Source organism: Benincasa hispida, chromosome 9 (genome assembly GCF_027475165.1).
Source record: "Benincasa hispida cultivar pf3 chromosome 9, pf3_genome.v1.1, whole genome shotgun sequence".
In the NCBI taxonomy this organism is placed as follows: Eukaryota; Viridiplantae; Streptophyta; class Magnoliopsida; order Cucurbitales; family Cucurbitaceae; genus Benincasa; species Benincasa hispida.
Window position 1 is genome coordinate 83801032 of NC_143486.1, and position 27158 is coordinate 83828189.

The 27158-nt window shown below is 33.9% G+C and overlaps 3 protein-coding genes across 3 annotated transcripts; 2 read left to right on the forward strand and 1 right to left on the reverse strand.

Moving 5' to 3' along the window:
- Nucleotides 1–660: 660 nt before the first annotated feature.
- AMY2 (alpha-amylase-like 2) lies at nt 661–17729 on the reverse strand. Its single transcript, XM_090318008.1, is given in 21 exon segments — nt 661–1178; nt 1257–1566; nt 1657–1732; nt 4349–4426; nt 6784–7802; nt 10352–10603; nt 12837–12914; nt 12917–13028; nt 13120–13218; nt 13739–13774; nt 14556–14678; nt 14991–15103; nt 15239–15351; nt 15581–15641; nt 15644–15719; nt 15800–16026; nt 16112–16141; nt 16144–16237; nt 16492–16531; nt 16930–16961; nt 17166–17729. Coding segments are annotated over 15 exon segments (1338 nt in total). The 5' UTR covers nt 17271–17729; the 3' UTR covers nt 661–1178; nt 1257–1566; nt 1657–1732; nt 4349–4426; nt 6784–7802; nt 10352–10603; nt 12837.
- Nucleotides 17730–20266: 2537 nt separating this feature from the next.
- Nucleotides 20267–22403, forward strand: LOC120086485 (Pseudouridine synthase family protein). Its single transcript, XM_039043160.2, has 2 exons — nt 20267–21639; nt 21740–22403. The coding sequence occupies exons 1-2, from the start codon at nt 20396–20398 to the stop codon at nt 22053–22055; spliced, it is 1560 nt and encodes a 519-aa protein (XP_038899088.2). The 5' UTR covers nt 20267–20395; the 3' UTR covers nt 22056–22403.
- A 411-nt stretch (nt 22404–22814) lies between these two features.
- On the forward strand, nt 22815–24529 carry LOC120086486 (F-box protein SKIP23-like). The gene has a single exon (XM_039043161.2). It carries the CDS (start codon nt 23201–23203, stop codon nt 24374–24376), a length of 1176 nt encoding a protein of 391 aa, XP_038899089.1. The 5' UTR covers nt 22815–23200; the 3' UTR covers nt 24377–24529.
- Nucleotides 24530–27158: the final 2629 nt, after the last annotated feature.

The following is a 27158-nucleotide window of genomic DNA, read 5'->3' on the forward strand; positions in this document are numbered from 1 at the left end:
AGTTATGAAGTTTATGAATGAAGTTTATGAAGTTGTGAACTCTTAGACTTACGTAAGGAGTTAATAAAGTATAAAGTTACTTTTTTTAGTTGTGAGATCTACGAACTCCTTGGACCAAACAATGATGAAATTTACAACTCTCTACCTTACAACTTATTGTCCCGAATATCCCCTTTAAAATACATAGATGAAAATGGTATTATAACCTATTTTATTTTACAAATACAAACAAACCATTAGTCATACACGATTTTTCAAATATATCTTTGAACAATATTTCGATACATTATAAAATGCACACATTTGTATATAAAACAAAAAAAAAATTAAAATAGAAGTACGATCGATTTGTGACTTGAGAAACTGGATAATTAAGTGAAATGTTAATAAATAATAATAATAAGCATAGTTTGGAATAGGGAAAATTAAAAAAAATATAGTAATGTTAAAAAATATTTAGAAAGATATTGTACTTTTGAAATTATTTAGATTTTTTTTTTAATAATTTAGACATTCGACCTTCTTCTTTCTTTTTTTTTTTTTTTTTTTTTTTTTAATTTTTCATTTTATAAAAATAATTTCTAAAATATTTTATTATTTTATTTAAACTCTAAAAAGAATAAATTAAAAAAAATAATATCTCATAAAAATAAAAAAGTGTAAATTAAAATATCTCATTTATATAAAAATAATTACAAAAATTAATGTGTCCCACAAGACGGACGTCATCGATTTCGAGTTGGTTGTCGTCGTCGACTTCGAATTTGAGGTTGCTCTGGTTCTTCTTGATGTTGCTCTGGTACCTTTGCAGACACTTCATGATATGAATATTCATTATGCTCTCCACAACCCCGACCGTGTCCATGCACGTATGAAGACGAAAGAACAGCCTCAGTCATAATGTCCTGAACCAAATGCTGGCATAATCATCATTGGGCTAACATAATTAGTTTGACTTTGCGTCTGCATCACAAGGGCAAATCTTTCACATTATGGGCAACCTCATCAAACTAATATTTTTCTCGTATAGGTCCTCTACGTCTAGGGGTTGGTGGAGAAACAATAGGTATATCGTATATATAATGTATCTCCTCCATATAGCTTTGGTTGTCACTACATATAGCAAGAACCTGGTTTGGATCATTCGCAACATCACGGAGTCTACGGTTGTTCGATCTCTATGAATTATAAAACAATTAAATAATATTTAAAATAAATTTAAATTAAAAATAATTAGATAATATTCATTCATTTACCATATGACCCACAGCTGCTCCGGACGAGTGACGTAGCGCCTTGTGATATTATTATACCAATGAATATAGTCTTGAGTGACATCCGGATCAATCTCCAGTCCTTAAGTCAATATCATGCAGTAGGGGTTTAGTATTACAAGGCGATGGGACATCCAGTTGAAAATCGAATTGTCTCATCACCCTGTTAGAAAGATGTCACTCACCAATGTGAAACACATATGAGAGTACTCATCGTCCACCATATGTTTTGACCATTCGTACAAAAATTGGACAAAGTATGCATAATAATTTTGTATAGCTCCCAAATAACCTGAAACACAAAATATTATATTGAAGAACATTAAAGACGAATATAATAAAAATGTGTATAAAATAATTTATTAAGTTCATTGTAATGTACCTGATCAGGTTGAAACAGATGTATCTGTACAACTACATATGTGGCTGTCCTAGTCACACAAAATTTGTCTCTCCACCTAAATTTTTAAATTGACAATTTAGAATCTAAATTAACTAGATAAGTGATATAAAAATTAAATTGAATTAAAACAACATATCGAGAACCCAATTGAATTAAAACAACATATCGAGAACCGTAGGCTCGTCCAACTAACTGAGCGTCATTAACATGTTGTAGCTGTGGAGCCATTATTGGAAATCGCTCCTAAGCCCATAGTTGCAAAAGTATGAGATGCCCAACTATCTCTCGAATCTCAGGTCTTGTTGCTTTGCATAGTTGTTTATACAACCATGTCAAACATGCTCCACCCTATGAATACCGCCTTGTATCATAGAGGTTAGCTAATAGTGGCAGGAACATCAAGTTAACCAAATGACTTGATTTGTCGGAAAACAGACTTCCACCCATCATTTGTAGTATATATGCTCGCACATATCTTAAACACACCTCTTCGTGTGTTACAATTTCTCTCAGGTGTTTTAGGAATCATCCTCATGAGCCTGCAGACTCTTCATCAGCAACGAAAAATGCAAGTGGAAGAAGATGGTTGTTCGAGTCAACTGATGTAGCAATCAGCAATTTTCATCTATATTTGTCGTACAAGTGTGTACCATCTATTTGAATTATCGGGCGACATTTATTAAAAGCTTCTATACAAGGACCAAATAAAATATAGAAGTTAGGATAACATGACCTTCAGTAAGCGTTTCTTTCACTATCTACTCTACACGTGTTCCAGGATTGATCTCCTTAACCATATACAACCTTTAACCAACACTTTTCTTTTGCCCTCCCATACCCTATGGTAAGAAACATGATATCCAAACTTTGATTTGATGTTGACTGATAGATGGTTTTTCTCTTACGACATCACATAACTCTAGTGCAATCATTGATGAATCCAATTGCACATGACTTTGACTTAGTTTTGAATAGAAACATGTATGCTACTCATCGTACTTAGTGATCTCGAACAAGCCATGCGATTTTTTCTTTATTGCACGAAATCTCTACTTCCAACCTTCCTCTCCCTTCTTACACCGAATTGTCCAAATCGTCGGTGTCGATTCAACAACCTCATATAGTGCGTGACATTTTATTGCAAAATATTTGACCACGTGTTGTAGCATTTCTTTGTCTTGACAAATTATCCCTTTATACAATTGAGTATTGTCAACGTTCACATGGGTTACAATTGGGTCATGTTCTCGAATGCTATCCAGTACATTCATATCCAAATCATTGAATGTATCTGAAAGTATCTCATGTTCACGACCATCGAAATCCAACTCTTCAAATTCATTATCTATTTTAGTTCTGAAGTCTCTGTACAGGTTGTTAGCCGTTATATCTTCATTATCACATGATGATGCAACTGACTCCGGATCAGGATCAATACATTCAATTGGATCTTCAAACTGACTCAATGATGTAGTCAAGTTTATATCCACCCCTATCCTATTTACATTTACATACAAATGCACTAAATTCAACAGTGGCACTGCGATTGAGAATATCAAGTTCATAGCTTGTGCATTCGAAATAGGGTATGACATAAATCTTATTGATTCTGATAATTATAGGTTAGAATGTCTATATATTATTTCTATCTGATTTGTTCCCATATCTACACAAAGTGACATCCCAACCATTTCAATGAATTGTTCAAATACAATTTCATATTTATGTTAAAATTTCCAGTTGGTGGTTGATCATAGTCAACTCAATCAATACCATCAATCATATTACCATTTGTAAGCAACAAAAATCCAAGCATTTGCCCGCAATTTTCTATAAAAAAAAAAAAAAAAGGCAAACATCAACTTTTTGTATTATACTTTTTATAAGAATATATTAAAAAATATTAAACTTTTTAAAAAAACCACAATAATTTTGTATTAAACTAAAAATATTAAACCTTTTAATTTATAAACATCAACTTTTTAAGTTTTATGAACATCAATTTTTTAAACATAATAATAAATTAAACTTTTTATAACTATTTTTAAATATAACAACAACTTAAACTTTTCAAATTACAATGAGATAAACTTTTTAAAACTATTTTTTCAAATTTAATACAAAATAAAAAAAATAAATTAAATTAAACTTTTTCAAACTATATTTTCAAAGTTAATACTAGAAAAATCAAATATCATAAGAAATATATTAAAAAAAATCACAATAATTTTGTATTAAACTAAAAATACTAAAGTGTTTAAACTATAAACATCAACTTTTAAACATAATAATAAACTAAACATTTTAACACTATAAACATCAAAGTTAATACTAAATAAATCAAATATCATAAGAATAAACTAAACTTTTTAAACTATACTAAATTTGTTAACTATCACAATAATTTTGTATTAAACTATAAATATCAACTTTTTAAACATAACAATAAACTAAACTTGTTAAACTAAAAAACAATACTAAGATATAGAATATCATTAAAAAAAAGGACAAATAAATAAAATTACTTATTGATCTTCAATTAAAAAATAATATTAAAAAATTAACATTATCATGGTAGACATCAATATAAGGAATAAAAATGATATATTTAGCATAAACAAATATTAAAAACAAAAAACTACTAATAAATAAAAGTTAAAGTTTAACTCACAAATTCGATGATAGTTTTTTTTTCCTTCAAAGTGACAACGTTCACCCCTTTTTCCTATTATTTCTTATCTGGCAACAACTACAAAAAAAAAAAAAAGAATCTATAAATAAATAATAATATAAAAACAAAAATAAAGTTTATAATTATTCTTAAAAAACAAAAAATTAGTAGAGTAACGAACCAGTATAGTTTGTGATCAAGGGAGAAGTGTGGGAACAATTTGTATCAAATGAAATAGAAGAGATGGAAATGGAAAGCAGTGAGAAAAATGAGAGGAATGGGATTTAGTAGAGGAAGAAGGCAGTAAATTTCGAAAATGGGCAAAGGCAAAGACGAAAATGTGATATGAGAATGACTGATAAAAAGACATAAGTCAAGTGTTGAACACTCAACCCACAGGAGTTGAAATTAAAAGCGGTGGTTAGGGAGGGGGCACGACAACATGGCAGACTTATTAAAACTACCCAGATTCGGTCAGCAGTGCAGGTTGGCAACAACAGAGATAGAACGACTCAACTTGTCGAGGGTTGAACTTTCGACTTTTGTAGGTCGAATGTTCAACATTTGACAAGTCTCCAAGCAAAGCATCATCGAGTTTATCGAGTTCTCAACCCTCGATATTCACCTTCGTCGAATTCTCAATCCTCGACATCTAATCTCGAACAGACAAAACAACCATATTTCTCTAATTAGTTTTAAAACATCCATATTTTTCTAATAAGTTTTCAAATCTACGATATCCAAATAAAATATCTGTTTGGAATGTATTAAGTATTTTCTTTACAAGGAATTAGGAATATGTCAATGAGAAAATGATTGTTAAATAGATTTAAGTTAAAAGAAAAGGGAAAAAAAAAAAAGTTAAAAGAAGGAAAAGTGGGGAATGTGTTTTGTTGATAAAATGGGAAAAGGGAATTAGGAAGCCAATTCGGTGTTGGATGGGTCCCAGAGGTAGCATATTAGGTCCGTTTCACAAAGCATTTTCAAAACTGCAATTCCCCTTCTGACTTCCTTGTGTTTTCATTTCACATACAACAAAAGGGGGAATATGGAAGCAAAGTCAGTCAGTCTGAATTTTCCTTTCTTCTTTTTTTACAAAAAACTTCTAATTATAAATATTGTGGACTTTTCATGATGTTCAAAACAGTAAAACTATTTATTGATCAAGAAAAAAAATACTTTAATTTCCTTCCACCTATAGTTTAGTTACAAGGTCCAAATTACAACATTTTTACACAAATTTAAGCGCTAGCTAACAAGTAATTAAACAATTTAATTCAAACCTCGGATTTTGTTGAACTAAAAAAAGAATAATGACTCAAATATCTCTAATTGGCCAGAAGGAACCAAACAAACATAACTAAACTATTAGTAATTATCTTATCTTACAAGAAACAAACACCCAATCTTTAAATTGGCAATTATAAACCCTTAAAAACTGGTCTGAAAAAAGGGACATTGTAGGAATTCCACTTATGAGTTATAATAAGTTCAATTCATGATCATCCGGTACATATCTGTTTTAAAGTACTATATACATTACAAATAAGGAAACTAGAATTAAAACCTACCCACTATTGAAAATAAAGGGGCATGACATGCACATACTAAACCACATTGAAGGGGATGTCAAATTGAGAAAGTAAAAAAAGGAAAAAGGAAGGTTGGAGTCAAAGGTTAAAAAAAAGGGTGGAAATTAGAGGGTGAGAGCTGTCACTTTCCGTATCCATGAACTTGCAAGGTCAAGAATTCAAATTTACAGTGAGATGGTTGGTTAAAGAAGAGAGAGGGTAGGAAAGCACAGTAAAAGAGAAGGGAAGGAAAATGGTCCATTTTGTCGAGTGAAAGGTCTTTGTCAAGAGAAGCAAATAGTTTTAATATATATATATAAAAAGCTTACAGTTATACCATAGAAAAGGAAAGGGGGAAAGCAATTTTGAGAGAAAAAAACAAAAGTCCCACCAATATGTATAAGTGTGTGTCTGTACGCCTGCATTTATGAAAGCAACCAACATCCCTATCTCTCTCTTTTATCTTTCTCTGAGAATTTTTAATGGCTTGAAATCTACCCCCAACGACTCGCATTGAATTCAGCAGTTTTCAAAATCATGGAAAGAGGAATGGAATGGGTTTTTTCTTTTTAGACTCTGTCTTTGGAATTCGGTTTGGTTTTGTCTGATGCCCACACAGGAACAGAAATAATGCAGAGAAGCGAGAAAGAGAGATGTGCTGTAGTCACTGACAGAGGCCATGATTGAATCACGGGGACGAGGGACGAAACGATGCCCCCAAATTAGGGGTTCCTTCTATTTGTCTATATATCTCTAAATTTAAGAGTTCATCATTAATATTAACCATCATTCTATATGAATGTGTAACATAACAAAAAAAAAAAAAAAAAAAAAAATCTATTTAACCAATATGAATAAGAATACCCGCTTAGGTTGTTGTTTTAGGTCCTCCTGGCCTCGTGGGCGTCACCTTCAACTTGCTTTCCCTGATTTTGCTATCGAGCTAACCTGCGTAAATGATTATCGTGTGATATCGAGAGCCTACTACACTCTAATGCCTAAATTAATACAATAAGTGTATAACTCAATCAAACACATAAGAAGTAAGACCAATACTTTCATTTAGAAATTACTTCTCACATTCGTGGTCGTCGGATGTGGCTATTTATAGACCTTTCCTCTGAAATTCACCTCTAGTTATGAAAAATGTTGGCGATGTTAAAACTGTTTTCAATGCTGGAAGTTGCAGGATGCTAAATTGAGTGTAATAGAGTTATTTTTCAATTGGTATATATTTAATGATTCGACTAGTCGGCCTAACCTCGAGGCATTGACTTTTATCTTGTTGGGATGTGCCTTCCCTTTTACCTCTTCCCAATACCCTATAGACTTAAGCCCGCATATATACTTTGACTCTTGCCTTGAACAATTCTCAATAAATACTAATAACGATTATTAACCATGTTGCATCATATTTTATCGATATATTCGTGAAATGGAAATATCAATATTGATGTCTCAATCCTTGATTCAAATGCAATATCCATTTTATTTTATTTCGGATACCAAATGCCAAATGTGTGTGATTAACTAAGATTCCCTTTTTTCTTACCCTTACCCTTTGGCCTTTGCCTTTCCCACCATCGAGGACACTGCCCTATCATCCCCTTCCAACCCCGCACATCTTGTCTCAAGATTACTGCCCAGATCTTATCATCACCACCCCCGATTTTATTCTCTCCTTCCTTCACACTTTACCCTATAAATTTTCACAACTAATTAACACATCCACCAGATAAATTAATTCCTCTACTCCCCACACACATTTAAAAGTACTTTCCACTGGATCACATAAAACTTCGCATTCGTATTTATCATGTTTCTAAGTAAAGTGTTGAAAAAAAGAAACTGTACCATACAGATACTCTTGGATGCTTTTGCTCCTAAAAAAGAAGGAAAAAAAAAAAAAAAATCAAGAACCAAGAAATAAGAATCAAATGTGTTAATAAGATGCATTTCTTTTCACTAAAGTACTCGTGCTAAAGTGCCTTGTTATAAACATTCCTAAATGCACTTTATCCCTTAATAATGTCAAAAAGTTTTGATAACATTCCTTCACTTTGTTGTTAGTCACTAATATTATTAATGACATGCGTTAGTCACTAATATTATTAATGACATGCTAACATGACACCATCCTTTAAAAAAAAAAAAGAATTAATTTAACATAAAGGATAACTAGACAAACTTCTAATCATGCAACATCAGAATCCCATTACCAAAACAATTAACTATACAGAAATATAGTCGAAAATTGGTAGCCAAAAAGATATAATATAATATCATAATTCTAGAGTACCTTTTTCTACATAAGGTGAGGACATTAGCGTCTATATCACCCGACTTCAATCATGTAGAGTTGCTTTTAATAATTGACTTATATTCATTGGAGCTAAAGTTAAATGAAATGTATACAATCAACATTTTTTTTTTTCAAAAAATAATATATACTTTTTTATTAAAAAAAATCAAGATTATTTGCATAATCATTCTAAGTCTATATAATAATTTTCAACTGTATAAATATATAATTAAACTCCATGCTTTTTCTAGGTCGCTTGGTGTTGGAGGCTAACTAAAGTGATAATATTCCACAGGTTATTATTTATTTCAACTTTTTGAATGTTAAAAAATAATGTTTGCACGCTAGATGGTGGAATTAACTATTCGTCGGTCTTGCAAGGAAATTTGTTCAACATCATTGTGATACATGTAAGCATTATCTTCTTTCTAGACCAAATCATTGTTAGATTTTGAACATTCGGAGAAAGTCACCAAATTTGCAGAAGAAACACGAGCCATTTAACCTACAAATTGAGTTTGTACAAATGGGTTCACAACAAAACTAATTTAGAATTCTTTCCGTAATTGTCTTGGATTAAAAATTACTCCTATGAATCCTACTTTTGTATATACCCACACATTTTTGGAGTATTTTCATAATCAAAAGTAAAGTTTTGAAAACTAAAAAAAATAGGTTTTAAAAACTTTTTTTTAATCAATGATTTTTTAAAAAAGTTATGAAATCATTGATTAAAAAAAAGTTTTTAAAACTTATTTTTTAATCAACGATTTTTTAAAAAAGTTGTAAATCATGGTAAAAAAATAAGTATGCTTTTCAAAAACAAAAAACCAAATGGTATCAAATGGGATCCTAATAAGCCAATTCAAGTCTAGTTTGATAGAAAAGATACCAATTAATATTTCAAACAACAACAGTTTAATTTCCACTCGTTGAACTTGAATAAAAAAACATATTGAATAATAAATTAGTTTCATGTTTGACAATTAACATGTTTGTGTTTTAGTTTTAAGTTTTGTTTTCCTTTTCTTTTTTACAAGAGCACATTTTTTGTAAATTCCAAATTTTGGAAAAGAAATGTTTTTAACCATCGAAAAAGTATCCTCAAGTCTCAACGACACACAGTCTTAGTATCTCATTTTGTTTATTCTAGATTATGAATTTATTAATTCCAAAAACTATACGAAGTCAAATTTTTATAACATATTCTCTATTTGTATAACTTAAATTGAAGCTTCTATACTCAAAACCATGGAAGACACAAAGTTATGAACACTATTTGAGTGTTTGGATTGAGAGTTTGGGTTTAGGTAAAGTAGATTTGGCTTTAATATATCAAAACTCATGTTTGGTTTTGGATTTGTCAAGTATAGGGTTTGATGGACGAGCTAGTGAGATTCAACAGTCTAAACCTAAACCCACTCTTTTCAAACTTATTTTCTCTCACAGTTTTCGTGAACTTCTATTTTTCAAACTTACACCTTGAACACAAAGATTCCTAAACTCGAGTTCTTCCCAATCTTCTTACCTAGACGAGTAATAATTAGATTCATTCCAGATATCACCTATTTCTATGTATCTTACTATACAGAAAAATAATTAAAATATTTAAAAATATAAGCAAAAAGAATTTGACACATGATAAATTATAATTGGAAGATTTGGTGGAATACACAAAGATGAATTCTATTTGAGATGCACCCAAATATTTTTCTAATTAAAAAACCATCCTAAACCCTTTCACTGGTCTAAAATGTGGAACCCAGGCCCTAGATAGTAGATATCCACATGAGTAAAATGACCCACTACCCTTCATTTAGTCTAATGTTCATGGGGAAAATATTCATGTGGTCTGTCTTACATCTAGGAAAAAGTTCATGTGGTTCGTTCCTTGGCCTGGGTGCAATTCCAACAACTTCCATTTTCCTTGGGGAAACGTGTATGCCATTGTAGGGACGACGACTAGAAAAATTTACTTACGCATGCTTATAAGCAGCAGCTAATTTTATTTCTCTTTCTTAACTAAAATTCAGAATGGTTGACCAAAACAAGAATTTTCATTCAAAGGAACAGGCAGCAAGAAAGCAGTAAAGACCAACAACGTTTTGTTATTGTTCAAGTGGGCCTTACACTTTTGCTTACCGCACAGCTCTCGGTGGATGGGATTCCCACACTGTTTTCAATGATTGCGAGCCGTTGTGGATAAAAAGTGGATATCTGCCTTAATGAAAATGTCTCAAAGCCAATAAAAAATCAACAGTTATTATTTATTTTTTTAAACTTTACCTGAGAATCCCCAATTATGATCCGGCGGTGGACGTCAGAGAGAGGTGATGTTCATCGCTGCTGCATTTGGAGCCTCAACAAATCTACTTTACAATCCTGCATGAAGAGAATCTGAAACGGCAGTTAGAGAACAAAAAGATGAGTGCGTGGTATAAAAAAAGAAAGACTCGTTTTCCTGCAATAAGCCGTGTTGCTGGTAGATAATATTCAGTCACATGAATGGCAGACTCTGCTTCGAACAGTAGTTTGAATGTGTTTCTGAATAAAAAATCATAATTTCCAATAGGCATATAGAAAGTGCTAGTGCTGCTGCTAGTAGATGAATCATGAATATTTACTTGTCAAATCTATAAAAGCAAACTAGCTAGCTGTGATTAATTAGTACCCCTTGAGAATAAATTAATCAGCCCTATCCAATAATCAAGTGGCAAGTAAAACAAAGCTGTCCAAGTTTGATGACTGGGACAAGGTAGTGTCCACACGGGACCGTTATATAACTCAAGAAATTTAGAAAGAGAAAATAAAAATGTAAGAATTATAGAGATTCACTGTTGATAAACATGGTAATGGCCCAACTAATACATACATTCACAGGATGAAGGTTGAGATTAGGGAAGCCGTGGAAGGGTTGCGTTGTTCTGTGTATCTTTTGGAGTTTCAAAGCAAAATGATGAGCGCATTGACCATGGTATGGTGATGGTGATGCTTGGTAGTCTCTTCCCTGCTCTTCTGCCATGTGGCACACACTTTAAGAATTAAGAGAACAAACAGATTTGTTCGACTCGATTTAGTCAGATACCGAAACTAACCTTTTGAAATATCAGAAACATCATAACCAACAATCAAACTGCTGACTGAAACAGAATTGAATCGACCGACTAAATAAAACTGAATCGATCAGGCCATGTCCTTGGTTCATTTTTCAGCTTACTATGCCTAAACTCTCCCCCTAATTTTCTAATGTTCCGCTCATCATTATGGATGTTCAAATCCCATCCGTTTACTGAAGTCATCCCATCAATATACATACCAAATTTAATTTTAAGTTCTAATACACTCGACCCGTTTGCAAGATCCACAGAGGTTCGCTCATTCAAATTAACTTCAGTCTTCCTCCACGCCTTCAGATTCATCCAAAGAATGGATGATTACTCAGTTGTTGCACCCATATAAAATATCCTCCAGATGTAAAGACATCCATGTCTATGGAGCATAAGTCCTGCAGATGATAGGAATTGTACCCTAATAAGGACCGGGCGGGGTGTAATAACTAGTTTTGAGGCATCGATGGAAAGACAACCAGTGCTCCCCCATTCCCTGGGTTTCTACTTTTTCAAAATTTATGATAGAATGACCCAGGGAGATTATATCTGTACGCATTGCTCTTCGAGAGATTGAAACTAAGAATCAGAGAAGTATTGGAATACGTGAAGAATTGAAGGCAAAATGAAAATGAATAGTGAAACGTGAAAACAGTGAGAAAGAGATTTGGGTTAAAAATTATTGGAATGGAACGAATTAAATATTACAAATCGGGTCCAAATCACTCAATCCAAACATGGTTTTTGGATTACATGATAATCCAAACTCATTCTAATACGGTCCCTAAAACTTAAAGTTTTCCACTATTATTTATAACTTTATAATTGAAAATAAATCATTAGAAAAAAAAAGGTCATCTGTGACTTTCGCACTTCCGTTATATATATATATATATTTGAATTTGAATATGAATATGATTTCACTGGATTTGGTTCTAGAAAAGGGAAACAAAATTCTGATAATAGCTCCAAAACGAGAATAAGACAGCCTCGTATTGCTTGCTTCTAGATCTAAATAATTGTTGTTTCCTATGGATGTGTAACTCCTCAAACTTCTTCATAGTTCCAGATGCATCATCCCAATTTCATAGTGGACTTCAAAGTGGTTCGTTCCTAATTTTCATTATTCCAACTATAAGTTTATAAATCATTGTACTCCTCCAAGTAGCATACATCTGCATGACAACGACAACGACCTTTAGTAATGTCATTGAACAATTTCGTGATGAGCACCATTTTACCATCTACTCTAACTTAATAAAAGCATGGACGAATCCGTAAACAAAGAGATATTGGGGTAAGTATCTACATAATCCAAATAATGAATAACTATTCTCCAAGTACAATAAACTTTGTTCGAGAGTCAGTCCACCATATATAGCACTCAAAGCTCCACATAGGGAAGGGTAGTTTGCTTGAATAGAGCAATCATTTCTATAACAGACTTGACAGCATGGTGTATTTAAATTTCCGGAAAAAGTTGGGGAAAGTAGATAAAATCTCCAAACCTTATTTTTCCCATACTGCATATCTGCGGCCAGAGGTTGCAATAGTCCATTCCGAACCAGAAGGGCACCAAGAACCACTCCGATCTTCATGCACAGTTTCTCCCCAATTACTGCAGAATAAAGATCTGATCGTGCCTCGAGGATCTTCACAGATGACCGACTGTTGATGTCTTGACGTTTCCGAATGTCCATCTGCAAGAAAAATAGAATTAAGTACCATGAGGAGTTTGCTTGAATAGAGGATAACAAACTCAATTAAAGCATTATTAATCATGTAACATACTAATTTTACTATCTCGCTGTGCACCGAGTCACCCCAATCATAGAAGTGGTCATAAAATACTGTTGGAATCCCTGGATGCGTAAGAATATATGCATAGCCCTGCAGGGCATTGTGGATTAATAAACCAAAGCTCGAGGAAGCAGAAATTAGATGCATGACGGAATTAGACACTACTCTAGGCCAAGCATAAAAGTAGTTGCGGTAGCAACTGGAAGACGAGAAAATAAATATTAAGCTCTTTAATGAAGTTAACCCAGAAATGTCAAAGACTGATCACCTAGCATGCTTGAACAGTTATAGGATTTGAAGTTAAAAGTTGGAAACAAACTCAAAATGTAGACAGATCTCCAAGAATCACTTGCTTTAAAGAACATCCAATGTAGGAAGATAGGGCCGGAGTCGTACATAGGATCAATTGGACCAAACAATTGAGAGCTTCCAAAAAACACAACTCGATGAGGAACATGTGATTGGGTATTTAGACTTATACAACGAATAATTGGACCAAACAATTGAAAGCTTCCAAAAACCACAAAGAAAGTGACAGTGCAGCGAGAATAAGACTACAAGTAAGAACGAGAGACTGCAAATGCGATGGTATGATGTCACAGTTGTATACCTCCATGATATGGTTGGCAGGAAAGGGCCAATGGGCCTGCAAGAACAATGGCAAGCTGAGGTTAGTGGTCACTAATATTATGGTGGTACAATTTCAGCTTCTATATATATTTCAAGAAAATACACGTGAAGAATAATATAGGTTCATTTGCCAAGCAAGTCAAGTTGCATTAATAGTCATGATCTGCCAAGTCCATATCTATACTTGAAAGCACATTTGATGCTTGCTTTCAACCTAGGAAAAAAAGTTAATTATGAGTTTCCAAATAATAATCTAAAGCAATCTACTTGTGAAGATACAGACTTGGATTGCCATAACTATTTATATTTTAATTGGTTCAAGTTCAAACAAACCCATATAAAAGAGAGACTCAGATATATTTTGAGCTGGACCAGTACATCTCAGTTACATGTTGTAAAAATGCATACACAACTTACAAAAGATAATTTCCTCCAATAACATGAAAGCTACATAGGCAAATGGAACGGAATCCAGTAACTGTTCTGTTGGCAGCATATCTGGCCATATAAAAGCCGTAGAACAACCAGACATTATAACTTCATGCAGGTATGCATCAATACTTCTTTTCTCCATTGCTTCCTAAGACAATTTCATGTATGGTCTGGTCACACTCAATCCCCAATACAGGGCATGACTTCCAAACATGTGTTTTCAAATATCATATCAATCCAAATAAAAGCACAATGGCTACATGGTCAAATTGAGACCATGTTATCACACACATAATGAGGAATGAAACACAAATGTTGAAATTTGTCAACGAATAATTTCACAAATAGTTATGAATTTGTGGTACCTGTGTTGAACCAGTATCATGGTTATCTAAGAATGTCACGGCCCTTGAAGGCCACCACCCCATCACACCTGGTGGCTTTCCTTGACAGTCACGCAGACGCCATAATTGTCCTTTAACAGCTTCCTACAAGCAAAATTAATTAGATTATGTTTATCAAGAAGTAAACGAGGAAACAAATGCATTTTAGTTAATCATTGTACTAGCAAGAGCATATATTAACATATCCCAAACCTCACTCAATACAGAAGGAGAAAAGAAGCAAATGGAAAGAGTAAGCCAAACATTGTAGATCTACTGATCTATAGGGAAATGAAAATCCTGACATTATTGTCAATTGATCCTTTCTATTTTAAGTAATTAAGATTTGAGGTCCTTAGTATTACAATTTGGAGGAGGGAAGGGGGTTAGCAATGGCCTCACATACAACACCGATACCTGAAGAACTCCCTTAGTTGTAAAATCAAAAGCAGATGAAAGTTGTCCTGTGCCATCAATCCAATTTATTATCCATTGTCTATGCCTATCTGCGTTTAGAGTTGTAATCATCACTATGGAACACATGAATTGATAAGAACATAGGATATTATACAGACATAAACCATTCAAATAAACTAAAATTCAAGAAACTTGATATAACTTAAAACATGATTTCAATTTATCAACATAATGCATCATCATCTTACCTTGATTATAGTCCAAGTCATGGCCATTATAATTATAAGGATCCCAATACTCTCCAATAGAAAACATTGGCTTTGCTGCTTCTATATATTCTTTCACGAATTTTGCAGAAAAACTGAGTTCAAACATCAAAGATAAAAGAAGGCAACTGTATGTTAGAACCAATTGAAGAACTCCTTAAAAGAAAAGAAAAGACAAAATTTGAGATGATGATAAAGTGAAATTTTGGAACAGAGAAGAGGGAGCTTGTCATTTTCAGAATAATTTATCCTTGAACCTCTGCAACGCCCCAACCCCCCAATATATATGCACACATACACACAAACAGAGAAGGACAGTATTACCCCCTTGCAAAATCAAAACGAAAATCCTGAAACCCAACACTGTTGCATAGCCACTTCAGCTGATATCTCTACGGACAAAAGTTTGGCTATGATCAATGTTTGGAACGCCGTGGAAGTTGTCCCCAGTGCTACGATTGCCCTATAATAGATACCGCAGAATAAAGACCAAAGGTTTTCTGATAATTATGAACTCACTTGGAAATTGTAACAGAGAAATACCAGGCCACCAGAGCACGAGGTAACAGCACACTCGTTCCATGGTAATGGTATTCCATCAAAACGATTATGCATTCCTCCATGTCCTCTAACAGTCCCAACACGATGATTGATGACTATGCCAGCGATTGCTCTAACCTTACACTGCTTCATTTTCTGAAGTAAAGCTTTCAGCATGTCCTCAGAACCATATGAAGAGTTTAGGGAGTACAGGTTCTGAGGGAGGTAACCTGAAATTGTAAAGAAAATATCAAGAGTTTTGCACGCACACATGTAAAAGGAACATAAAAATTCAAGTAAATTTGTTACTATGACCTTGAGGAGCAATGGAATGAGTTGGAGGTGCAACCACACAGAGGTAAATCCACTTTTAGCAATATCGTGAATTTTACACTCTAGATTTCCCCACCAATCACATTTATGAGATTCCCAGTTGAATGCCTGTAATTACAATTGAAAAATTATGAGTGCAGAATTTCTCTCATAAGTTTAACATGACTTGGAGATTTGATCTAAAACATTGACAGTCGTGAAGTCCACCCACCTCAAATTCTAACTGATTTATATTAAAAGAAACAACAACATCCAGGATGAATTTCAAACGCCAAGCATCCCCTCAATTAAGAGCAACGAAATATCTTCCTGCTGACCTCTGCTCTACACAAAAATCAGAAAGCTAAAATTGTAACCTCTACCTGGAAAAGGATTTCTCTTCCATTGCGTATCACTGCCCCTACAGGTAACCAAAAAGAAACACTGAAATTATTAAAAATGATAAGATAATTTCAAACAAAAGAAAACCTACATAGCAGAAAACCAGCTCTGATTTCAACCATTGTACCTATCCTTTCCATATAAACCACAAATTTTGTTGTAAAATCAAATATTGCTCAACGTACTCATACCTAAGAAGCATACTCTTTTAAAATCTCCTATCCCTGAGTCAAATTTTAAGCATCCTCAAGCATTCCTTTTGGTTAGTTAGGGCCCAGGACATGTATTAGAATTTGAAGTCACTTCCAAGAGAGGTATGATCTTTTCACGAACATTTTTGACATGAGCATACCATGACGTGAAATTTGTTGTCAAAACGAAAAGGCATATCATATTGATGCAGAAAAAAGACCGTATCAGTATCAGTCTGCTCGTAGCTTTCATCAAAACCCTGAATTCCAACACAAAAAAGTAATTTGTACATTATAATGGATATTCTAACTTCTAACAAATTTATGACTAAAAGCATATCAAAGTGATGCAGAGAGTTCATTAGGGAAACAATTGCCAAATTAATGAAATTTTTTGTTTCTCCACATGCTTAAATAATCCGGAAAAATTCCCATCGGAAATATGGATTAAATAAGAAGCATACATTATCATCACCCATAATACTCAGAAGAAGCTCGTGAAAACCTTGAAGTCTTAGTTGCAGAAAATAGAGATGTCCTGCAACCATAATCAAACACCGAAAAAGCATCACACTCTGCAAAGTGTAACCTCAGTCATATTGTGTAATCTTAACTTCGTATGATGGCCACTCGAAAAAGGAAAAGGAAAATAAGTTATAAGATAACGAGCTAGAATTGTAACAGAGTAGTTGGTGACGTGGTGGAGACAGTTCATGGCTCTAGCTTAATTCTGTAAGCGCAAACGTACTACCTGCTTCAATTTGTGAAACTATTCTTCAATTTCAAACTGGATAAAACATTAAAACATCTTTAACCTGTCCAAAATCAACTTCATCAACACCTCTTAATAGATTAAACTAACATGCAGCAGATGCGATCAACCTTGATAATACGAATTAATAAGCTGAAATCACAATTTTAGATTGGCGCGAAGACATTTACCGCTGAAAAATTCAAGAAAGAGATAAGACTAACTACATAACTATGTAAACAGTGCTACTTTTAGCAAATGCAACCTAGAAGAAAAAATAAACCTAGAAGAAAAAACGCAAATGCAACGAAAGATGCTTTGAGAGTGATTCGTCATGTATACATATTCAATAGACAAATAGCTAAACAACCAAAACGCTTCGCTAAGTCATGCGATTAGAATTCCGCGTTTGAACACCGTAAGAAGACAAGGCGATGAATAGAAATTACTTAGCAAACAATGAGAAACGTTACCAAGAAGCAATCAATTCCGACTGCGGAGGATGTCGCGGAAAGAACGAGGAAGGAATTGACGTTTGAACGATGATCTTAATGAGTTTGGTGTTCAAGAACACTACACGGTTCGATGTTTCTGGTTTTGCTGGTTTAGGGAATCGGATGTTAACTGCTCCACCATTTGCAATCGAATGATTGGTCTCAGAAGTTTCAAGGCCATTTGATCCGCAACCTCGTGAACTCGAGATTCTTCGCTAGAACCAATCGAAGGGGTGTGGGATGCGGACCTTTGGCCCGCGTGTTCCGTCGCTAACCATTTTGCAATGGCTTACGCGTTAAGCAACTGTCAGTTTCATGGAATACTAACCCTGGACGTCCGATTGAACGTATGCTAATTGCTACATTTGCCTTCTTACCCCATTAAAATTGTTGATAATTTATCTTTTTTTTAATTACTTTGGAGAGTATGAACTTATATGCATTCTTAGGCTGTATGTAAATATTGTTTTTTTCTTTTTCTTTTTCCTTTTACCATGATATAAAATTTCGGTTCACATTTCAACGTATGATTAAAAAAAATGAACAATAAATTAAATATAATATCATATATTATATTGATATTTCTATGTTTTCATAGATACAGATAAATAATAAGATTTCACTCATATAAATATGATATACATGTTAATTTGTTTAATCATATAAAATATTTATTTTAATTTGTTTAATCATATAAAATATTTATTTACTGATTTAAAATTATTTTTTGAATATTTTGCTTTATAATTTTTTAAAAAATATCCATGACATTTTATCGATATTCTTATCGACATTTTCATAATATTAAGATATCGATATTTTGGTCGTTATCAATTTTTAAACATTATATAACATAAATAACCATCATTAGATTTACTATTGTTAAAATGTTTACTTATTAGTTGATTTATTGTTTTTATAATGTCCACATCAACATTTTAAACTTTTGTTTTAAACTCCAATTTGGTCAAGTTAAATTATACATAATTTGACTCGTTGGACTATTTTCAATCACAAGTAATTGACACAATCTTCCTTATAGATCGGAGGTTTGATCTCTCATCCTCACAATTGTCGTGTTAAAAAAAAAATCATCTAACTAAGGTTATGATTTAATTCATTACTTTTTTATTTTTTATTTTAATTTATTAAAAAACTATAATATTTATTATTAAAAAGTTTAATTTTAGGTTGACGTGAATGAAAAATAAAAAATTGAGGTGCAACTTTTAGATTGGTAATAATTTCATAGTTCGATGATTTGAGATTTTCACTGCTTCATGGTTAGTTTGTAACTTTGTATGTTTAACCATGCATAGTAAGATATTTATAACAATTTCCTTAGTTTTAGAAAAGTGCTCAAGAAAATTCTGAATTCATTTTGAAGTAACAAAACAATCATAAAGTTGAACATTTGGATTGTAATTTTTTATTTTTGCATTTTGTGGCTTCAAAATTGTTTGATAATTTTTATGAAAGTAAACTGCCAATCTCCCCCTTCTATTTTTTCCTTATTCTTTTCCTGGTTGTTTATATGGTTTTGAAATTTTTATTTTGATTATTTAGATTTGGGTACGTTTCAATAGATAATTTTAAAAGTTTTATTTTTTTTGATGGTATGTTTTAATCTAGCTTCCTTTTTTAATTTGTTAGAAAATTTGAATTATAAATCTTTTGACCGTTATGACATCAAATGTCAGTTAAATTGACTATTTATATTTTTCTTGGTGTACGAGCATATATATCCTATTAAATCTTAAATCATATCATAGTCAGAGGTACACACAAACTATAAAAAATATGGTTTATTGTCAAATACAAAAAGATACACATGTATCCAATATTGATTAACCCTAAACAACATAAACACCAATTTGTAACTTCTACCATAATAAAATATAAGTTTGAAACTATTTAAACCACACAAACCAATTTTAAACCAAGATTAAGCTATAGGAACCAAAATGGCGAGGAACCAATTACAAATCTAGGTCTATTTATTTATATTTTAAAGTTTCCATAAGAAATTCTAACAAGTTTATCAACTTTTAAGTGTGATTATACGTCGGGATTGAAATACTTCGGCTCACGAGTTAGTCAAAATGAATTTTTCTTGTATTTCTTTTACTTGCACTTCTAATTTTCCTGAGTGGTTATTTCTTATGAAAAAAATGATTAAAAAAAACTACATATATACCATACAGTCACTCAAATAGTACACATCTCGATATAGACTGTTTTATGAAAAATATATTTTCATATTTTCTAACCAATATAAATATAGTACATTGTGAAATTAAAATAATAACTGAACTAAAGGAAAAAGAACAAAATTAAAATATTAAATATTAAATAATTGAGTTGGAAGTTACTAAATCTGTTGGATAGGTCATGGGATGGACTCTAAAACCCTAATGTCTACTTCACTTCATTCCCCTGCCTGACTAAAATGGAAGAAGAACCGCCAACCGAAACCAGAACATCACCGCCACAACCGTTGATCGAAGAACCAGATCCGAAGAAGCTCAAAATGTCATCCACAACCACCACCTCCGACGACGAAGATGTCAATTCCAGTTCTGCGGCGCCGAAGAAACAAAGGTACAAGCGCCGCAAGGTCGCCATTTTCTTTGCTTACTGTGGCGTCGGTTACCAAGGGATGCAGAAGAATCCAGGCGCTAAAACCATTGAAGCTGACCTTGAAGAAGCCCTATATCTCGCCGGAGCAGTCCCGGAGCAGGACCGAGGGCTCTCGAAGCGCTACGATTGGGCCCGCTCGGCTCGCACTGATAAGGGCGTGAGCGCCGTGGGTCAGGTCGTTTCCGGTCGCTTCTACATCGATCCGCCTGGTTTTGTTGATCGTCTCAATTCGAATCTTTCGCCTCAGATTCGAATTTTCGGGTACAAGCGCGTTACAGCGTCATTTAATGCGAAAAAGTTTTGTGATCGGAGAAGGTATGTATACCTAATTCCTGTATTCGCTCTCGATCCTAATTGTCATCGTGATAGAGAAAGTGTGAAGGCTAGTTTAGGGTCTGACAACGAGCTTGTGAAGTGCTTAGAGTGCTCTGAACGAGGACGCAAGGTTGAAGGCTTGATGGGCAAGCGCAATTTCGAAGTAAAAACTGCGATAATTGAGTCACACATTTCGTCGAACACTGGAAACGCCATTGAAGTTTCTGATGTTCAGGAAAATAGGGTTTTAGAAGACAATGCCACGATCTCTGATTCTAATAAACAAAGTAGCGTTTTAGTCGAAAATAGTTGTACTGAACTCAATGTTGAAAGCGAAAGTACTGCAAAAAGTGTAGGCAGTGAAATGTCTGGATTAGGGAATGATTCAGAGATTGTTGTAAGCAAAGAGAGTGTTAATGGGAACGAGAAACCTTCAGGGAGCTTCAAGTATTGCGAAGAGGAGAAGGCTAGGTTCAATAGGATTTTGAAGAATTATGTAGGAACTCATAACTTCCATAATTTTACTACCAGAACAAAAGCAGAGGACCCTGCTGCTCGTCGATTCATTGTTTCATTTGATGCGTCTACCACCGTCGTGGTTGAAGGCATTGAATTTGTGAAATGTGAAGTTGTAGGGCAGAGCTTCATGCTTCATCAGATCCGGAAGATGATGGGTCTTGCCGTGGCAATTATGAGGAACTGTGCTCCAGAGTCATTGATTGAGAAAGCTTTGCAAAAGTAAGTAATTGCCATTTTCAACTACAATTTGATTTGATTTTCATTTGTTAATAGAATAGAATTGGATTCCATCAACTTTTGGTAACCAAAATTCACACAGGGATGTAAATATCAATGTGCCCACTGCACCTGAGGTTGGGCTGTACTTAGATGAATGCCTATTCACATCGTATAATCAAAAATGGAAAGACAGTCATGAAGAGGTATCAATGAAAGCATACGAAGAGGTAGCAGAAGATTTCAAAATGAAGCAAATATATTCTCACATTGCATCCACGGAGCACAAAGATGGAGCTGTGGCCTTATGGTTGCATTCTCTAAACCATCGGAATTATCCCGATTTACGTGCTGTTGATGAGGTCGCAGAAATTGCTATGAACACAAGTGTTGCCATGGAGACACAAGCTGAAACTTAAAGGTCTTCTTCCATCTTTGCTTTAACCTTCCATTTGGATACTTTGAGCGAAAAATATTTATTTTTGATGATTTAGTGTTGTTTAATTATTACTTTAATCAGATTATGCATAAATTTTGTTTAAGAAAGTGAGGCCAATCCATTAATTATGTCAAGTTCTGATTACTTATCTACGAGTCATGTTATCCTTACATACCCCTACTACAAGGGTTCGAAAAAAATTGTTTACCATATGATCAATAATTGTAACTTTTAGAATATTAGATGTACGAGAGAGGAACTCTAAAATATTTTTTGCCAATGCATCTAATGAAAAGAATAACTGCAGCAATTCGTTGCCTTTAGCTTAGATTTACTTGAGAAAAAGAATGGTTCTTGTATTTTCTTTTCAAGTGGCTTGTGCTCTCGAGATTGTATATCGTAGGTTGTCAAATAGCTCAAGTAGCGGTCGACCCACAAAAATTTGAAGGAGAGGTCAAGTACTTGGTGTACTCAGTACTGTGATCCAAGTAGAGGATCAGCAATAATAAATTTTTTTAATATTTATCTACGAGTTCAAACTTTTATAAAGTCTCGTACTCGTTTGATAAAATTTAGTACGGATTTCTGGAATGCTGTCTGGCTAATCAGATTAGATATTTTGATAATGGTTTGAGAAATAACGAAGATTTCTAATGAAAATTAAGAAAAGATGATGAATCAAATAAAACTTAAAAGTATTTGCACATGTACATATGTTTCTTAATGAGTAACATTGTTGCCCTTTTTTAGTAGTCTGTTCTCCATTTAATCCATTAGTTTATTTTTTTCCCTTTTAGAGAACGTTGTTTCAATTGAACTTGGCCTATACTAATTAATGGATTCTATTTCTATCAGTTAGTTTGTAGGTCTTTTTCTTTCTTGGCTCTTAAACTTGGCCAGAGTGGATTTTCCTTCTATTTTGCCTCTTTGATTATTATATTTTCTTCAAAAACCAAAAGATACAACAAATTAAATTAATTAAACAGAAGAAGAATGATGTAGTTCTATTATATAAGTCAAAATGACAAAAAAAAAAAAAAAAAAAAAGTCTGGTAAACACGTCATCATCATCTCATCTTTCAGAACAAATATATCTCCTCGACGAAAGTGCAAGGCCTTGGAAAAATGGCCGACTGGACTAAACTCCCGTCCGATCTTCTGCAATACATCTCCGATCACCTTACCGTCTACTCCGACTATCTCCGATTTCGAGTTGTCTGTCGGAGCTGGCGATCATCGGTCCCCAAAATTCCTCACCGTCTTCCTCCCCAGCTCCCATGCCTCATAATTCCTCTGTACCACGACTCCCAATGTGGTTTATTTAACTTCACCGACAACAAAATCCACTTCCTCCACCTCCCGGAGGCTTCTCTCCGGAAGCGCCGGTGCGGTTCTTCTCACGGGTGGCTTGCGATCCTCGATGAAACTCCGACGATCCTCCTCCTCAACCCCCTAACCAGGGCCAAGCTTCGTCTACCTCCCCTCTCTACGTTCCCCAACGTCGTCTCTTTCGATTACTCCAGAGTTGGCCGAGAATACCTTATTCGTACACCCACCGGACACATCTACACCCGAAATTTGCGGCAGATGCGCGATTCTTTTGTCAAGAAGATCGTTTTGTCCTCAAGTCCATGGAATCAAAACGATTTCTCGGCCGTGGCGATTCTCAATCACAGCGGCGATTTGGCGTTTTGCCGGAGCGGTGGATCGTGGACTTTCGTAGACGACGCACCGTCCGATTGCGAAGATATTGTATTCTCCGACGGAGTGTTCTACGCGGTGGATAAGTACGGCGTCGTTTCGGTGATAAATCTACGCGGTTCGCGCTCTGAAGTTTCACTGGTTGCGACGGAGAGGCAATTGGCCGGCGATATACAATATCTGGTGAAATTAGGGCAGGAATTGCTGCTGGTGAGTCGGTATTTGGATATCGTCAACGACGGCATGGATGACGACCTGGTATCTGTAATTTATCGGACGGTTCGGTTTGAGGTGTTTCGAATGGAATGGGAAGGGCCGCGGTGGGAGAAGGTTGAAAACTTGAATGAAATGGCGTTGTTTATTGGGGGAAATTCTTCGATGGCTTTCTCTGCTGCTGATTTTGCTGGAATCTCAGGGAATTGTATATATTACACCGATGATTATTCCGACAACGATTATCAGGGACAGGGTGAAGAGCCGGATATGGGGATTTTCCGATTGTGTGACGAAAGCTTTGAACCGCTACCGTATTACTCCGGCAGCTCCCATTCCCGCCGGCGTTTACTTCCACCCATTTGGGTTACGCCGAATCCTTGTTAATCGTACGTTTGCGTTTGTGGATCGTTTCAATTGCTTAATTATTGTTATCGTTTTCAATCGAAAATAATAATTTTCGATTGAATCATTGATCAAGATAAACAATTAGAATCGTTTCAATTGAAATTTATAAATAAAGTATCAGTTAGATTGTCATTTTCCTTGGAGTTCCATATTGTTGATAAATAATTAGAATTGTCTTGCGTAGTGCAATTTACATCTTCTATTTCTACCCTAAAGCAATATGTACACTAAAATTTACAATAGACAAATCTGGACACAGAAACTGTACTGAGAATATATTTAAGGCCATCGGCATAAGTGACAAAAAAAAAAAAAAAAAAAAAACTAGTAAATATAGCAACAATATTGTACGTTTATAAGTCTATAACTTCTTAATTATAGCATTCCCTTTTGATTTTGAGTGCTTAATTTGAATTGACTCTACGCATGTTTGAGAGAGAGAGCGATTATGAAATGATTCAACTCTCTCTCCAACTCATTTCAAACCTCTCCCATCTAATATTTTCAATGGTTCCACTATCGACGACTAATTTTGACAGAAACCATCTTCGATGATCAATTCCGATGAACACTACCTCTGTCAACCAACACTATCATCCACCTCAGACCACCAATTCTGACGAAAACTACCTCTAATGAGACCTTTAATGACACCCTAGTTTTTGTGAACATATAAATAAACTCTTAACGATAACTCTATTTAGTCTTAGTGTTTCGATCTAATTCATTCCGAACCTTTGAAGGTATGTAGTATGTTTGATTTTAGTTTTATTTGTATTTAGCTTTATTCTAATCTACCTATATTTTGTTATCGTACTTATAGGGCTCAAACTAATTGCAAAATTCCTCCAATAATTAGTTTGAGGTTCATTAATTTTAAATTCAGAGTCTACTTTTTATAGTCCAAATTTCGTTTAATCGTTGGAAATAATTTGTGATGTATGAGTGTTATTCATTGTTATGCATTTTTTTTTACATGTACATAAACTTTTTTGTGGATATTATTATTTCATTTGTAAGTGGCAAATTAGACTAAACCTTAAAAAGTAACCATAAAAAATTGTTTCAAAAAACGAGTATGTACAAAAAAAAAAAAATCATTTCGTTTTTATTAGTGTAAAAGGTAAGGAATCAAACATTTGTACAAAAAAAAAATCATTAACCATGGTGTATATGATAGACAGTTATGTTCCTAATAATGCGTATACAAACAATCCTCAATATAAAAATGAAAGTCAAATATTCAAGATCTCGTTTAATAACCACTTGGTTTTAAAAAAATTGAACTATTAAACCCTACTTTCACCTCTTAATTTATTTATTATGTTGTCCATTTTCTTCCAGAGAATTGAAAATCATTTATGTTTTAGGAGAATGGGTGTCATAAGCTTCCCCCGACAATCAAATAATATTTATAATTCACCGAACTGACTACTTACACTACTAGGTAGCACACGTGATAAGTCCGGGGTCGAACCACAGGGAGCCTAAGATAGAATTTCTTCTAGCTAAATTCGCCTTTGAAAAGCAATAAAAACAAGGGTCTTGTTGTTTGGTTAACAGGGAAAACTATGTGGAAATTAAATTGTAAAGTAAGATAGATTGAGAAAAAGAGAAATTGAGAATAAGATTACCTTCGCTGGTCTAGAGACCATTGGGTTATCTATGAATCTAATCATCGATTAATTATGAAAACATTCAAGGATTAACCATTTCTTAAGCCTAATCGAATGTAGAGAAAGCCAATACAAACTCCCTATGCAATATCAACATATCATATATTTCTAAATTAACTAAACGTTGTCACACAAGCCCTTTCATTTAGTCAATTGCATTACTTTTTTGGATTGATTCGGACATTAAGAAAGAATGACCAATTGTAACCTAATGCATTTTCAATCTTTAGGTTTCGTTCTCTTAGGTGATCCTAGAATCCTAGAAATCAAGCCATAATTATAACAAAAACCTATTGTTATTGAATTAACCATGCTTTCAATGCAATTAAGGACACCAAAATCATGCATAGCAAGAGCAAAGAACATATAATAGATTAAGTAGTCAATTCAATGAACCTATATGCTCATTCTAGAAATTAAATAAAAAAGAGAGAAAATCAATAAGAAACAACAAGATTCAAGAAGAGTTCATAAGAAATCTCATAAAATTCAAAGAAAAACCCTATAGACCTCAAAACTGACGTAATGACCTTCAATCATTCATCAAATCCAAATCAAGATGCCATGATTTACCATTAAAAATCAAAATACAAGGAAATCTCATGAGTTTAGAGCTAAATTGGCCAAAATCGAGCAAAATGCTCTCACAGTCAGCCTAACTCTCCTCCCCTTCTTTACCTAGTTCGGAAAGAAACTGATTTATACTACAGGCGCAACGTTGTAATGTTGGAGACAACGTTGCAATGCTCCAATTGAAGCGTAGACCTCGGGTATAAGACAAGCGCTGCAATGCTGTTCAGGATTTGTCAGATGTGCGTGCGCTCGATGACTTTCAGTCAAAATTCGTAACATTGCAACGTTGATGGTCGTGTTGCTAAGCTTTCTTCAATCCTCGACTTCTGCCTTGCAGCGTAACGCAAGGGCATAAGTTTGGCGTTGCAACTCTATTGGCCATGCGTTCAGTCTTCCTTGAGCGTAACTCAACGCTTGGTAGAGGGTTGCAATGCCCGGTACAATGATATTTTGGTAATTTTTTTCCTTTAAAGCTCAGATATTCAAATTAACTTCAAATTAACCCCGAATGA